At 42.4% G+C, this 16502-nt stretch overlaps 1 protein-coding gene across 10 annotated transcripts in view; it reads left to right on the top strand.

The window, feature by feature from the left end:
- The window catches only part of CTBP2 (C-terminal binding protein 2), a 212966-nt gene that overhangs the window by 175843 nt on the left and 20621 nt on the right, over positions 1 to 16502 (top strand). For 9 of the 10 annotated variants that reach the window (XR_014007837.1, XR_014007838.1, XM_081192869.1 and 6 more), the window contains 2 exons: positions 9180 to 9334; positions 15427 to 15571. Coding sequence is in view for 8 of the 10 variants with exons in the window: in XM_081192869.1 (XP_081048995.1) it covers positions 9180 to 9334; positions 15427 to 15571 (300 nt within the window). In the remaining 2 variants the exon portion in view is untranslated. Of the gene's footprint in view, positions 1 to 557; positions 748 to 9179; positions 9335 to 15426; positions 15572 to 16502 lie in introns of those variants that run through there. The other variant, XM_081192871.1, reaches the window with a different exon arrangement.

The raw sequence follows: 16502 nt of genomic DNA, 5'->3' as shown, positions 1-16502 counted from the left end.
CAGTTATTTGGGGGAAGGGAGAGGGTGACATGTACAAACAATTCAGAGTGCACACTGTAAAGTTTACTTACTGTTATTATTTTGACCGGCACACACATAATTTCATTCAAGGGCTGCCGGGGGAGTTGGGAGGGGGGACGACAAACTTTGATTAGTTAAAAGCGGCAGCAAGGTCTGGAGGGAGTGTTCGAAAGAGTTGGGAGCCGTAGAGAGGTGACTATAACTCCTCTAGCAATTTCAGACTATTCTTCTGCAGCAGGACAAAAGCCTTTTCTTTTGCTTCCCGTGTTCAAAGAGACATTTGTCTCCAGACTTTGCAGCTGTGGGCCGTGGGGATGCTTGTTTGAAGATACCCCCTTGTAGGCGAGAGGAGAGTCAGCACACCGAACAGTAGTGTAGTATCTTATAATTTTTCTCCCCCTCCCTTTCCCTCTCTTATGCTTTTATTTCTCCTCCTTCTACTCCTCCTCCTCCTCCTCTCTACCATGTGCATTTTTTAATAAGACGAAGAATGTGGAGGCAACGTTTTCAAGGCAAGGGGAAATTTCCTGTTTTTCTTTCCTGTTTGTTTAATAAAGTGTGCCATTGACTTTTAAGAACTGCAGCGACTTTTGTTACAAGCGAGTAATTCAAGGCTTGGCTTGCTTCTTGATGCACTTTTTATATACTGCTGGAGAAGATGTTTAAATCCTTTTCGTTTTTTTAAAAAGAAGACGGCGGCGACGAAGATGAAGCTGTGTGGCGTAGGCAAGTGAGATTAATAAGAATTAGGCAAATGGCTTCTTCTGCTTTTGTTTCGGTGAGATAGTACCAGCCGTCTTGCAGCCACACAAAGGCTGCCATTTACCAGGGAGTCCTCCCTAATTCTCTTGGCAGGGGTGCCATTGGAATCGGATACAAGTGGGTGGCAATGGGGAGGAGCTGCAAAAGAGGACAAGCAGGCTTTGTGTATTTTTTAAAAATGCAACAAAAGCACTTTATACATTGAGCTGGGTGCAACAAGCTGTGCAGCTTGTGAGTGGGATGGAGTAGTTTTGAGATCTCAGTGTACATAGAAAGCCTCCCCCCTCCTTTCCTTAAAAGCTCTCCACTGAAACATTGGCTAAACTCCACAGAGAGCTGAAAAGCCAGAAAATATTTATTGAACAATGCTTCTGACAACTGGCTTGATATTTGAAAGCTTTGGAAAGAGAAAACAGACAATCTTAATTTTGAAAACAGTTCTGGGGCACCTTGTTGATATTCTGGTCAGAAAATTGGATTCGTTTTCCTTCCTATTGTACACACCCTTCTTTATTGGCACTTAGTTCCCGTTGAATAGAATGGTAGGCTTTTATTCCTCTGGCCCTTTCTCTGATTTGCTTTCTTTTTTTTTCTGTACATACAAAAACATGTAGTTTATCATCTCTCTCTCATTGTTTTACTTTCTAAAATGCTGCACTTTCTTTGATTCATGTCCCAGACAAATGTGGTCTAAGATGATGGTTGCAGAAGCAAGATGCATGGTTTCACAATATAAACAAAGGTGATAGAAGAAAGAGTGGCTTCCTACCTTTTTAAATTGCTACCTGATTTAAGCATTTCTACTTAGAAGATGAAGTAATTTGTTTTTGGTCCTTTGTGTTATCAATGAAGCATTTGCTACAGGAGCAACCATGGTGCACTTCATATATCATTTGAAACTATTCATTTGCCCCCCCCCCCCAATTCTAACCCCTGGGTTTTGATACAGTATTTACAGGCATGAAAGCCTTCAAACTATCATTTATATTTTTTAAAGATTGGTATAACTAGAGCTTGTATATCTGTGTTTGCAGGGAAGGTGTGGCAAGAGGTCAGCTATTTTAATCTTACTGTTAGGGCTGGGGGTCTTAACGTTGTGTTGCATGGTTTTGGGGGCTGCAATCAGTTCATGCTCTGTTCTGAAAAGCAATTACTGGCACATCCTGTTCTCCTATTGCTCCTGTTCCAAAGTTTTGTTTCTGTCAAGTTGAAGTAATTGACTTCATCCAGTTGCTCTAAGCTGGAAAGTAAGAGGGAGAAATCTTTCTTAAATATTTTAGTCACATTTCCCACTAATGTTTATCCTTAGTCTTTTTTTAAAAAAATCAATGCAGGGGCTTGGCATTGTTTAAAAAGCTTAGGTCATCGGCGCTCTCAAACCTGCTATAGTAAAGAAGGTTATATTTCTCTTGCCTTGCTTAAAATCACTTATTTAATTGGGCAATAAAATTTGAGATAACTGCCTTTGGTGCTTGGCATTTTATGGTTTCAAGAAGCAGGCACCGACCCTAACTGTATTGTTGCTAGTAAATGTTTCCTGCTTTCCTAAGGAACTAAGCTCTGATTACAAATTATTGGGGAACATGGGAAGTGATACACAGTGTATAAACTGGCAGCCGCAGTCTGAAGCCATTGTCCTGGTAGGGAATCTAGCTTCAATTATCCTCTGATTTGCTTCCCCATTCTGCCTTTGACAGTAACAAGGCGAGGCTGTCATTAAGTGATATTCTCAATCCTGGAGACTGTGCACCAGAGTCAAAGTACAGTCGGAGCGCTTTATTCAACTAGGAAGAAAGGTTAGTCGGGACAAAGCATAGCCATTCAGCTCTGGATTGTAAGCCTTACAGTTTTATGTGACCCCCCCCCTTTTTTATCCTGGTTATCTCCTTAGGGCAAGCTTCTTTCACTTATCCAAATCATCTCAGCACTCGGCCATGCATACTGTGACACAGTTGTACTTCCATCTGGATACAAGGCTGGAAGATGCATCACAGTCATATCTCTTGTTATGTTTGCTTCAGGTTAAATCTTTTCAGGTTGCGTCCCGCGGCAACCCGGAAGTACTGGAAAGGGTTACTTCCGGGTTTTGCTGCATGCGCAGATGCTCAAAATGATGCCACACACGTACGCAGAAGTGGCGAATCGCAACCCGCACATGCGCAGACGCGGGGGAAGGGAAGCCTCCCTTCGCTCTTCTTCTTCTTCTTCTTCTTCCTCTTCGGGAGTGGGCTCCTTCTCCGCCCACCCCACCCCTACCAACAAGGTCTCTAGGGGTTGTAAAGCAAGCCAGACCATTTAGCAGCGACCCCATTCATTGCAGCAGCTGGCCATCACCCACTCCAAGCCTTGCGAAAAATATAATCACCATAACTACTACTGCTACTACTACTACTACTACTACTACTACTACTAACAACACTACTGCCCTCCACCCATAGATATCAGGGTGGCTCACAGCCTGAAACTAGGGTACTAAGCGCATGCTAAAAACTAGAACAAAGGCAAACCAAGCTATTTGTGAAACAAGCCTGTTAATTGCATATCAAACTAAAAAAAAGGCACTGAAGGTTTTTGAGATCAATTCTAGCTAAAAAGCATTGCAGGGGGTTGGGCTAGATGACCCGCAGGGTCCCTTCCAATTCTACTTTTTTCTGAAAAACACACGCACAACCCAACTGTGGTCCCTCTGCAGTCCTCGGCCCAAGCAACTGTGTGTGAAACTTGCTCCCCAGAAAGTGTGTCTTGTCTTGCTACCTGTGGTTTTTGGTCTCTTGTCAGCCCCCTCCCCCCAATCTATTCATATTCCTTTCTCCCTAATCTCCAATATTACATTTTCCTCTGGTTGAGACTTAAAACAGAAAGCCCTAATTCCCAACTGTGTTTCTTGCTGCAGTCCTACTGTCTACTCAGGGGTAAGGTCCTATTTGATTCAGCAGGGCTTACTCTCAGGTAAGTGCAGTTAGGGCTGCAGCCTTTTTGACCCAAGATTTGGGTCCTTTTTAGGTTCAAAATGTCACTGCTTTACACCCACCCCCACCCACCACCCACAATATTCGAAAATGTCGGCTTTGTACTTAAACACAATTTGGCCGGGAACTTCATTGTCTGTGTCTTTATTAATTTATTTAAAGAACAACAAACTGGTGATTGCTTTAACTTTTTGATATGTGGTGATTTGATTCATGAGGATGAATGAGAAGAACTGCTGAGTCTTGAGCGAGTCTTGCTTTGGAATTGAGGACTTCATTAGATTTTCTTCTGCCTTTTCATTTTATTTTGTTTTAAGGGCTGGTTAGAGATAATATGTAAGTGTGGTGTCAGCTCCCAAAAAGGGTCAACAACTCTGGGGAACCTTCCCTAAAAAAGGTTGACAACTCTGGGAAACAGGGGGGGGGGGCAGAGGGATCTTTGCACCACAGCGCCGGATATGCTTAAGATGGCCCTGGTCAGAAGGCCCTCAGAACTGGACCTCAGTGTCTGGGCTGAACAATGTGGCTGGAGAGGCTTCTTCAGGTATACTAAATGCACAAGGCAAGAGCTGGGTTAAATTTCTCCTTAAATCCTCAAGCCATAACTTCTCAAAAGCCACTCCAATGCATTTCAGTGCCATAAGCACCTGTCTGCTCCCTTTTACCTCCATTTTACTCTGCTACTTTCCACACCTGTGAACCCCCTGCTACCACTTTCCAAATATCTCCCTCTCAGTCAAATTGGCCGGCAGCCCTGGAAGGCAGTTGGGGCGTCTAGGGGTGGCACAGATACCCATTGTAAGCAAGCCCTGCATCCAAGACTGAATTCTCATTTGTTCTTTGTGTGGATCATCCTGTACTCCTGAAACGTTACACGGGTTAATTAAAACTCATTTCACTTAAGACCACACTGTGATCCGGCATATTGTCCTTGTTTTTCCTGTCAACATCCATATGCTATATATTGAGCTAATATGATATCTATTACATAGCACCCTAAATAGAAGCACAAATGCAGTATTCTTTTTTCTTTGGCATCAGTTTTGTTGCTCTTTACCTTAGATGTTGCCCTTTTCCGGGCACAAGTGTTTATTTGGTCTTCATTTGGCATTCTGTCCAACTCAATTAGATCATAGCTGTCAACTTTTCCCTTTTCTTGCGAGGAATCCTATTCGGAATAAGGGAATTTCCCTTTTAAAAAAGGAAACGTTGACAGCTATGAATCATAGAGTTGGAATAGACCACAAGGGCCATCGAGTCCAACCCCCTGCCAAGCAGGAAACACCATCAGAGCACTCCTGACATATGGTTGTCAAGCCTCTGCTTAAAGACCTCCAAAGAAGGAGACTCCACCACACTCCTTGGCAGCAAATTCCACTGTCGAACAGCTCTTACTGTCAGGAAGTTCTTCCTAATGTTTAGGTGGAATCTTCTTTCTTGTAGTTTGGATCCATTGCTCCGTGTCCGCTTCTCTGGAGCAGCAGAAAACAACTTTTATATATTTGAACATGGCTATCATATCACCCCTTAACCTCCTCTTCTCCAGGCTAAACATGCCCAGCTCCCTTAGCCGTTCCTCATAAGACATCGTTTCCAGGCCTTTGACCATTTTGGTTGCCCTCCTCTGGACACGTTCCAGTTTGTCAGTGTCCTTCTTGAACTGTGGTGCCCAGAACTGGACACAGTACTCCAGGTGAGGTCTGACCAGAGCAGAATACAGTGGCACTATTACTTCCCTTGATCTAGATGCTATACTCCTATTGATGCAGCCCAGAATTGCATTGGCTTTTTTAGCTGCCGCGTCACACTGTTGGCTCATGTCAAGTTTGTGGTCAACCAAGACTCCTAGATCCTTTTCACATGTACTGCTCTCAAGCCAGGTGTCACCCATCTTGTATTTGTGCCTCTCATTTTTTTTTGCCCAAGTGCAATACTTTACATTTCTCCCTGTTAAAGTTCATCTTGTTTGTTTTGGCCCAGTTCTCTAATCTGTCAAGGTTGTTTTGAAGTGTGATCCTGTCCTCTGGGGTGTTAGCTACCCCTCCCAGTTTGGTGTCATCTGCAAATTTGATCAGGATGCCCTTGAGTCTATCATCCAAGTCGTTGATAAAGATGTTGAATAAGACCAGGCCCAAGACAGAACCCTGTGGCACCCCACTAGTCACTCTTCTTCAGGATGAAGAGGAACCATTGATGAGCACCCTTTGGGTTCGGTCAGTCAGCCAGTTACAAATCCACTGAGTGGTAGCATAGCCAAGACCGCATTTTACCAGCTTCTTTACAAGAATATCATGGGGCACCTTGTCGAATGCCTTGCTGAAATCAAGGTAGGCTACATCCACTGCATTCCCTTCATCTACCAGGCTTGTAATTCTGTCAAAAAACGAGATCAGGTTAGTCTGACACGACTTATTTTTCAGAAATCCATGCTGACTATTGGTGCTCACAGCTACTGGTGCATTCCTTTCTAGGTGCTCACAGACTGTTTGCTTAATGATCTGCTCCAGAATCTTCCCTGGTATTGATGTCAGACTGACTGGGCGATAATTATTTGGGTCCTCTCTTTTCCCCTTTTTGAAAATAGGGACAACATTTGCCCTTCTCCAGTCTGCTGGGACTTCGCCTGTTCTCCAGGAATTCTCAAAGATGACTGCCAGTGGTTCTGAGATTACATCTGCCAGTTCTTTTAATACTCTTGGATGCAGTTCATCTGGCCCTGGAGACTTGAATACATCTAAACTAGCCAAGTATTCTTGTACTATCTCCTTAGTTATTCTGGGCTGTGTTTCCTCTGCTGAATCATTTGCTCCAAATTCTTCAGGTCGGGCATTGTTTTCTTTATTGGAGAAGACTGAGGCAAAGAAGGCATTGAGGAGTTCAGTCCTTTCTGTGTCCCCTGTTTGCATTTCACCATCTTCTCCTCTGAGTGACCCCACTGTTTCTTTGTTCTTCCTTTTACTACGGACATACCCATAAAAGCCTTTTTTGTTGCTTTTAACCTCTCTAGCAAGCCTGAGTTCATTCTGTGCTTTAGCTTTTCTGACTTTGTGTCTACACGTGCTAGCTATTTGTTTGAATTCCTCTTTGGTGGTTTCCCCCCTTTTCCATTTTTTGTACACATCCTTTTTTAATCTTAACTCAGTTAAAAGTTCTTTAGGCACCTTCCATGTTTCCGTCTCATTGGTATTGCCTGAAGTTGTGCTTTTACTATCTCCCTCTTAACAAACTCCCAGCCATCATGAACTCCCTTTCCTTTTAGTATTACTGTCCATGGGATCTCACCCAGCACTTCCCTAAGTTTTATGAAGTCGGCTTTCTTAAAGTCAAGAAATTGAGTCCTAGTATGCTTGGCTGCTCCTTTCCACTGTATAGTAAACTTCAGAAGAGCATGATCACTCGCGCCTAATGATCCTTCCACTTCTACCCCACTAACCAGGTCATCAACATTGAGTTAGATGCCGGGGTGCTGTCTCAAATGCTGCAAGCCAAGGATCTCCATTTTAGCCTTTAATTCATGGGCAGCCCAGAATTTCCATACCCACTGCTCAGGCTTGCATCCTGGAGAGTTGCGAAAACAACTCAGGAGGCAGCAGTTGCGAGTTACTGGGCATTTTCACAGTGACTCTAAGAACATCTTTAATATCTATCTAATGCACAAGTAGAGAACTTGGTCCCTCCAAATGCTGTTGGACTAGAGCTCTCACCATTCCTGACTATTAGATATGGTAGTTGGACTTCAATGATACTTGGAAGGCCACAGGTTCCCCTGCCCTGGTCTGAGGTATCACTTCTCTGTACTTTAAAACAATAAGGGAAGCATAAGAGGCTTACGCATTTACAGATAAATGTAGCAATTTGTTTTAATAGAACAGGAAATTCAGTTAGTATTTCTCTTAATATTTTGATGACTTGTAGGATTGCATGACATAGCTTGTTATGTATTTATAACTTCCCTGTTAACTTAAACCGTTCATGGATTACATTCTATAAATACTCTTTTTTTTTTTTACTTTAGCACAGGAAAATCAAAGGGAGTGATTTTAAACAATCCAGTGTTTTATCAAAGGGAGTAATCTTAAATCACTCTTCTATAAAAATTTAGGAAGTCCCAGGCTTAACAGAGAGGTAATTCTAAAGCAATTAATGACGTATTCGAGTACATAGATAGAGTTGCAGAGAAGTCAATAGCATGTGTTGTAACTGAACTGTGGCCCTGAGTCTTTAAGAGAGAAAAAAAACTAGTAAGATAACGCAATTTCTTTGTCAGAAAAGCATCCCTCAGGGCAGCACTTTCAAAAGTGGCTTTTACTGTTTGAAGTTACTGGCCTATATCACACAGAGCCCCAGCTGTTTGTGTGCATGTTGAGAAGTGTGCTCTGAATGTAGGTACTCATCACGGTTTGTGGGCCACATCTAAAAAGTACAATGCATGCCTCAAGCTGAGGCCCAAAGAGGTATTGAGGTAAGCTCTGGCTTATAACCCCCCCTCCCCCGCAAGATTCTCACTGTTGCTGTTGTTGGTGTTTTTCCCTTTCCTTGCAACAGCAAACCCTCATGCTACCTCAAAAACTATTTATGAAACTCTTCTCTGCTTCAGAAACAGCATCCCATGCAGCAGGCCCAACCCAACAAAAATTCCTCAAGTAAAATAATAGGGAAATAATGTGGTGCATTTTGAATCAAATAATACCTCAAAGCCACTGAGCTTCAGTTCTTCACAGAGTTGTGTGAAATCAGATTGCTGTCTGATTGGTGTTGATGGTGTTTTAGATGTTGTGTTTAATGATATTTGGGGTTAGAATATAGCCTTTGTCCCATTTAAAGGACCTGGTCACTCATCTCCTCTGGGAATAAAGAGGTGTCTGTTCCACTTGGCTCTCCATTTTTCTAGGGGTCCTTTGTTTTTCCTCCCCTTAGAAACAAGGGGATGTTATACTACAATCTGTGTTTTGGGAGCACCTGAAACTGTAGCATTGTTGATGCTAGTTGGGCTCAGTGCCTGGGTGGTAAATATAAAGAGCTCCATGCAGTTGTGACTGGTGGTCAGACTGCAGACGGCAGGGAGATCCAACAGTAGGCAAAGTCACAGCCCCACTCCCTTGACTTACTGTAAGTAAGAATGCAAGTGGAGGGGCAGGGCAGGCTGAGGCTAGTTGAGGCAGTGTGCCATTTACCCTAATAGACCAACCTCCACTGGCTCCATGTAAACTCCTGTACCATGTATAAGACTGCACTGCAAACTGTCCAAATGTTGATTCAGGTAGAGGTACAATAAAGAAGCCGGAAGTTAAGCTTGGAATACCTTCTCAAGTAGCATCCTGGTCCTTTTATAAAGCCAATACTGCTTACTACAGTTTCAGATAAACCCATGTGGCAATCAGGGGTACTATTAAGTTGGTTTAACACTTATGCTCCGTTTGGTTCCAGGTATTCGCCCGCAAATAATGAATGGTCCTATGCATCCTCGTCCGTTGGTGGCTTTACTAGATGGAAGGGATTGTACAGTGGAGATGCCAATTTTGAAGGACTTGGCTACTGTTGCATTCTGTGATGCGCAATCAACTCAGGAAATCCACGAAAAGGTAAAGAAAATGGTTTTGTAGACTGACCTAATGAGGGAGAGTATGGCTGTCTAGTTTTGAATCCATTTCAGGTTCAGTTCCCCTTACCTGTACACTGCTTTATAGAGTAAAAATGACTAAATTTTGTAATAAAGCAGTTTTGGACTACAAGAGGTGTCTTGGAGCCAAATTTGTGATTGTGTGTGTTTGTTGGTTTACTCTGTCTTTTCCTCTTTGTATTGCTGTTGCTCTTTTGATTAACAGAGCTAACAGTGGATACACCTGAAATGGGAATTCCTGATCTAAAGTTTCTTTGATGGCACCTGTCTAGGATTTTATGACCATGTTGGTTACTTAGGCAAAATCAATCTCTTGGTTTCAAAAATTGACTGATCTTGTTAGATAGGCTTTAAAATAGGTGGGTAAGAGGGGAAAAGGTTAATGTAAACAATCTGCCTGGTCCAGGTGCTGTGTTCCTTGTGTTCAGTGTACTTGCAAACAGTGTATGTTCATGAAGAACAGATTTAGCTATTCTGCCCCGATTGATTTTCTTAAATGATACAAAATCAATAGGCGAAAGCAAGGGAATTAATGTATAAAAGATCAAACATACTTGGATTTCATGTAAACATTAGATAACTGTCTTTCAGTAACCTTTTGAACCTGGATTGGCTAGGGACCCCATGAGGTAGAGGGGGTAAATGACTGAAGTAATAGAAATGAAGGCTTGTCAAAAGTGTCAAAATATGCAGCTTGAAAAGGCAAGCTAAGGTCCAAACTAGATACTATATGTACATACATGGGTCCTTCTTCAAACAGCCCCTTTTAAACTAGCTTTGGGAGAGGGAGATTAGGAACAGAAAAGCAACGCGCTAGGGTTGTCGTCCCCCCCCCCAAAAAAAACTGGTGCCCTGCCAGTCCTCTCCTCCCCACAGATTTCCGTGTGTGTGTGTGTGTGTGTGTGTGTGTGCCTTTGGTTTTAAAAGGGGGGAGTATCAGCAGAACATTTTGAATTTTTGTGTGTGAAACATCTTGTTTGGCCTTAAGGTAGCTACAATGTCATCCTGAATATATTTGGGAACAGCACTTCCTTTAGGTTTTTAATTCAAGGACATTCACAGCTTCTATTTCGGTTATTCTGCTTCGTTGCTAATTGTACTCTATATGTGAAGTTTCTATTACATCTTTGTATTATATTTTTATTTGCAGTGTTTTTGTTTTATCTTTTCAGGGAATATTTTGTTTTCCTTTTTTGTATTTTTGTTTTTAGCCTTCATCTGTAATGTTTTATTTTGAGATTTTGTGTGGAGTGTATGAGGTGCTATGGGTGAGGCAGTATCTCTGCTGGGGGACACGTCATGCTCCTTGTCCGCCAGAAGTCTTCCCTCTGCACTGAGCTCTTGTCTGTGGCTCCTAGAAGCTGTTGGCTTGCGACAGTGGCCACACCCCAGAAATGGCTTTGACTGGCCAGCTAAACCAGGTGAAGGTAGCCAATGGATCTCAAAACCCCTGCATGCAAGGGGTATTGAGCAGACGTGGGTCCAACTGTCAAGAAGACAGTTTCTGCACATGCTGTAGAGGGAAATGAGGGGCAGATGGGAAAGCAGATATACTCATTTGTGAGAAAGGCTTTGGAAGTAAACCCTGAGGAGCAATCCGTACCCACTGCCTTACAGGACATCTTCAGGGAGAAAAAGTTAAGGATTATACCCTACACAAATTTGTAGTGCTGCCCCTAAGGTGATTGGATGGTGTCTTGAATATCTCCTTCGGGCAACTCCTGCAGCCAAGCTAGTGCGAAATGAGTTGCTTTCCTTTCCTTCGGACCACATCAGTGAGGCCCAAAGGGGAGTCTTGTTGTCCGGGCAGCACAAGACCTCCATTCACACTGACAGGCTTGTGCCTTGTGAGAGGTCACTTTGGTGTTTCAGATGCAGCAGAATCCATTTGATGTTTTAAGATAGGTTGCAAAGTGCTTAGAATTTTTAAAATCTTTTTCGGAACTGCAAAATGGCATAAAAATCATTTCAATAAATAAATAGACTAACACAAAAAAAGGTTGCAGAATGCCACTTAGAGCCTGTTTAGATCATCACGATGTGGTGGATCCTTACCTCGACTTGTAAAAGCTGTTTCTATTTCCTGTATTAGTAGTTTTACTAAGCACATAATATAAAATCTGTAGAATTTGGCATTCACTTCTCAAAAGATAATATCTGATTGTGTCCATCCATGAATGGATGACTTTTGCTCATGCAATGGTACTTGCCTTTCTCTCACCCCCCCCCCCTTGCAGCCTTCATATCCCCCAAAAATCTGATTCAGAAGGGGTCTCAACCCTCTTGAGCAGTTTTGGAACATGTGTGGGATGCTATAGGAGAGAAAAGAGGCAGGGAGTTCCTGCTGCAGGAACCAAAATCTGTTCACGTGATGTTGGATATCACCCCTTATCTAATTCTCATTTTATTGAGACAGGAATACATATGTCTGATTCATAGAATTGTAGAGTTGGAAGAGATTCCAAGAGTCATCTAGCCCAACCCCCCACAGTGCTGGAATCTCCTGCACACAGTCCCCCATCCAGTTTGAAACCACACTGGACCCTGCTTAGCTTTGCAAATGTGCTCCAAGACTCCTGTTCCTCCCTCTTCTCCCTCTTCTCCATCTTCCTCTCTCCACTGGCCAAGATTACTGGCTTTGGGAATCCCAAGTCATCCTAGTCTTTCTTTCTTGTACTACTCTTTTCCTTCCCACAAGTGCATACATAATTTTATTTTTATACCCCCTTTCCATAGTTCAGACATGCTCAAGGCAGCTTGCAACATGAAGGACATTACATAATTACAAGCATAACTAAATTAGTCATAAACAATAAATAAAACATCAAAAGTAAAGGTACCCCTGTCCGTACGGGCCAGTCGTGTCCAACTCTAGGGTTGTGCGCCCATCTCACTTAAGAGGCTGGGGGCCAGCGCTGTCCGGAGACACTTCCGGGTCACGTGGCCAGTGTGACGAAGCTGCTCTGGCGAGCCGGCACCAGTGCAGCACACGGAAACGCCGTTTACCTTCCTGCTAGAAAGCGGTACCTATTTATCTACTTGCACTTAGGGGTTCTTTCGAACTGCTAGGTGGGCAGGAGCTGGGACCGAAAGACGGGAGCTCACTCCGCCGCAGGGATTCGAACTGCTGATCCGCAGGGATTCGAACTGCTGATCGGCAAGCCCTAGGCACTGTGGTTTTACCCACAGCGCCACCCGCGTCCCTCTCAAAAGTAAAAAACCAAATTAAACAATTTCCACATAAACCGTAAGATCTCAAATAAAGATACAAAAATTAATATCAATAGCAGTAACAACCCAACCCCCTAAACAATACCCCAGCCTGATCATTCCCAGCTTTTGTAGCTACAGGGCCCCACCCTTCCACGTCAGGTGGAAAAGGCCTGAAAGGCAGGGAGCAGGTCTTCCAGGATTCCAAATTCTCTGAAAAAAATTGGATCTTAGGAGTGTAATAAACAATTCTGTATGATATATTTGTCCCAGAACACTATGTATGTTTGTTTTGGATTATTTATAAACCTCTAAACACTACAAAATGCCGCAGTGGTGTACAATAAAAAATACAACATATCAATGGATATCTTTGCACAAAGAAGGGTTGACCTGAAAAGTTGTTCACCCTGAATGCCATGTAGAAAGAGATACTTCTGGGTGAGCAGAAGGCTTGAAACCTAAGTCTCCTAGAAATGAAGATAAAGGGGAGCAGGAGAGGGGAGAATGACAAGATCAGAAATGACGGGGTGGAGGTGGCAGGCAAATCCTTAGAAGGCTTACTGTCATTCATCGCTCAGCCTGTCCTTATAATGCTCCTGACCTAAGGAATTATCTTGGTAGGGCAGCCTTCAGCGCTAGTTTAAATAATCAGCAGTAAATAGCCTGGTCAATACAAATGTAGAGCTGTATCCAAGGTATCTTAAGCATGTTGCCTGTTCAAAGCTTTTTCTGTTTTCTGTTTTCATGCTGTGCTTACACTGAGTATGGAATAATGAGGGTGAATATAACTTTACTCTTAGTGACTCTCTGGCAGACAGTATAAATCTGTGCATTAGAGTGTAAATCCCGTTGGGGCATGTAGGGCCTTCTGATCTGTAGTATCCAGTCACATGAGGCCAATTGGATGTCAGAGGTTGTTGTTTTATCTCTTTCTCCTCCCCCTCTTAACCACTGTCTGGAAACTTCATATTTCCTTAATCATAGTCCCTTTAAAATTAGATTACAACCATCTCCCAAATACAAATCCTGCCTTCTCTTTTCTCAGTTTTCATCAGCTCGTGTTAGTGTCATAGTAACTCATCTGCTAGGCACTGAGAGAGCACATTTGTGGGGCTTGGTGATGGCTTTTGCTCAGCTTATGGAAGAGCCCAACTCAGCATTCAGTATACTAGCAACCAGCTGGGAATGAAATGCTCTGGATTTTGGTTGAATACAATACCATTCAGGAGGACAGTTCATGGCATCTGGTTTATAATAAAACACTGGAATATATAGAACTGCAGCTAATATAAAGTGACACATATTACCTCAATATTCAGGAGTACTCAGTAACAAATGTCAGGGAAGTTTTTAATATGTAACGCTGTACTGTTTTTGGCACTGATTGGGAGCCGCCCAGAGTGGCTGGGGAGGCTCAGCCAGATGGGCGGGATATAAATTATTATTATTATTATTATTATTATTATTATTATTATTATTATTATTATTAACATAGGCTAGAAACAGATGACCAGCTATCAAGTGGATTTTTCAATTTTCTCTGTTTTTAAAAAGTGTAGGGGTATTTCACCACCCCTTGCACCAGTGAAGATTGGTAGTGTATGATAAAAATTACCTCTATCAAGTGCCTTTCTTTCATTAACTACATTGTATGATGGTCATGTGTATTAATCCAGAGGTTCTGTTGTATTTGAGTTGTATCCAACTAAGTCATACACAGATTGGACCCACTGAAATTAATTGAGCTAAGTTGGTCATGTGTATTATTTTAATTTGGTCTACTTTGATTAAGACCAGCATTGGATGCAACTCTCTGTCAGTAAGTACCATAGAAAAGCAGGGCAGCATCATGGGCTGCAGACTTCTAGTCAACTAGTGAGCAAGTATCCAAAGTGAGAAGTATTTTTTGATCCAGCTTTTGTCCAGAACAGTTTCATCTTTGTCTCCTGCATGTTCAATTCAGAACCCATATATGTAGGGTGCAGTCTGGGGGCTAGAGAAAGGGACTGCAAATGCCTCCGGGAGGTCCCATATTTACTTGATCTAGGGGGGAAATCAGTCCTTTCATCACCCAGTAATATATTTTTGTGGATTTTCTGGTATCCTAAGGGATAGTGTAGAGGCTAAAATAAACTTCCAGCTGAGAAAGAGAACAGGAGGTAGTTAGTGATGGACTGAGCTGGGAGCCAGTTGCACTGACCCTTTAGAGAAGTCACACTTCCTTTTCTACCATTTAAATTACTGTTGTTGAAAGAGAAGTAGCCTACATCACCAGGGAGTTGAGTGTTTAGATATGCAAAGATCTAGATATTGTTGAGTATTATTTTGATTGAGGTATTATCATAGGACTACATGGGAGCATATAGTACACTCGATACAATCCAGGATCTAATGCAAAATATTTCTAGAACTGAAAGATTATGGGCAGATGCATTCAGAGGGAAGCCGTGATGTATTTCTATTTTGGACGCCAGACAAAAGAGCGCAAAGCACACACAGATTCTCACTGCTTATGATTCTAGTTTGGGCAGTGGCCCTGTTCCACCTAAGTTCTTCCAGAGTTTAAGCCTCTTGACCTCAAATGAAGACTGATCCTCCGGGGCAAAATTTCATACATACATACTTGCACACACATAGTGAGAGCTACACACATTTATTCTGGAGTTCTTTAGGGTTTTCATTATTACTTGGGAGTCTTTAACCACTTAATCAGATTGAACCAAGTGCCTTGCTAGATATTTGTGCATGACTCATCACCGGACTTCAACAGCTGTTACCGGAACATGTCCATCTGCTTCACTAATGTCTATTATTTCCTTCTTTTTTGTGTGTGTCTGTTAGGTTTTAAATGAAGCCATTGGAGCAATGATGTACCACACTATCACTCTCACCCGGGAAGACCTAGAGAAGTTCAAGGCCTTACGAGTCATTGTTCGAATAGGCAGCGGTTATGACAACATAGACATCAAAGCTGCAGGGGAACTTGGTATGTTTTAGACGTAACTTCAGTGCCTCCTCCTTAACTAAGTTCTTGGTTTTCGTTCTAAGGAGAACAAATTACTTGATTGTCTCAGAATCATGTTTACAGCAGGTTTCTGGTTGGAGTGACTTTGATTCCATCCCTGCATACGACAAAGCAGCTCTGTTTTGCTTGCTGTGATGCAGCTGCTTCAAAGACCATATGGGAACTCCAGTGCAGATAGCACAGTTTTATTGCAGCTGAGGGCTTCCACATTCTCAACTGTAAACTGAATAAAACATTGTGTAATGTTCTGATGGGACATGAAGCTCCACTGGCAGAGAGATGGTCCATAGATTACTATGGTGTTGGTTACTTTGCCTCCTCCTTTCTGGTGGCTGCTGCCTGTTGCATACATGGATAGCCTGCCAGCACAGATACAATACCATAGAGCAACATCCATGTCCATGCAAGCATTTGATTAGACTCTAATGCTCCAGATCAACAGTTGGCAAGTTTCTTCAAAAAAAACATTGTTTAACGGAATGGCCTGGCATGTAGACAATAGTCCCCTTGGTTTTAAATCTCTTAGCAATGAAGTCTCTTTTTGCCTGACAACAAATATAGGCAACTAATTATGTTATCCTTAACTAGATTTAAGAATTATAACATATTGGCCATTTCTGTGTGCTACTAAAATGGTAGTGAGCTGTTTGCAAGCAGCACCGTTAATTGTTTTATCACTAATGAGTGCCACTGCATTAGCATATAAAATAAAATTGATCTTTATAGGGTGCCAGCTGTATATGTTTGTCGATAGGGTGTCATTAAAGTGATTAATTGCTACGGAGTACTCCATTGTAAATCTTAATAAAACTAAAGAAACACACATTCTCTGCAGCAGGCATTCTAAACAAGACACTTTGCTGGATCATCTACAGGGGTTTTTTTTCTTATT

The sequence above is a fragment of the Podarcis bocagei genome, assembly GCF_964188305.1.
Source record: "Podarcis bocagei genome assembly, chromosome: 4".
Lineage (NCBI taxonomy): Eukaryota > Metazoa > Chordata > Lepidosauria > Squamata > Lacertidae > Podarcis > Podarcis bocagei.
Note: the sequence above shows the minus strand (reverse complement) of the source record. Positions and strands in the feature narration are given on the sequence as shown.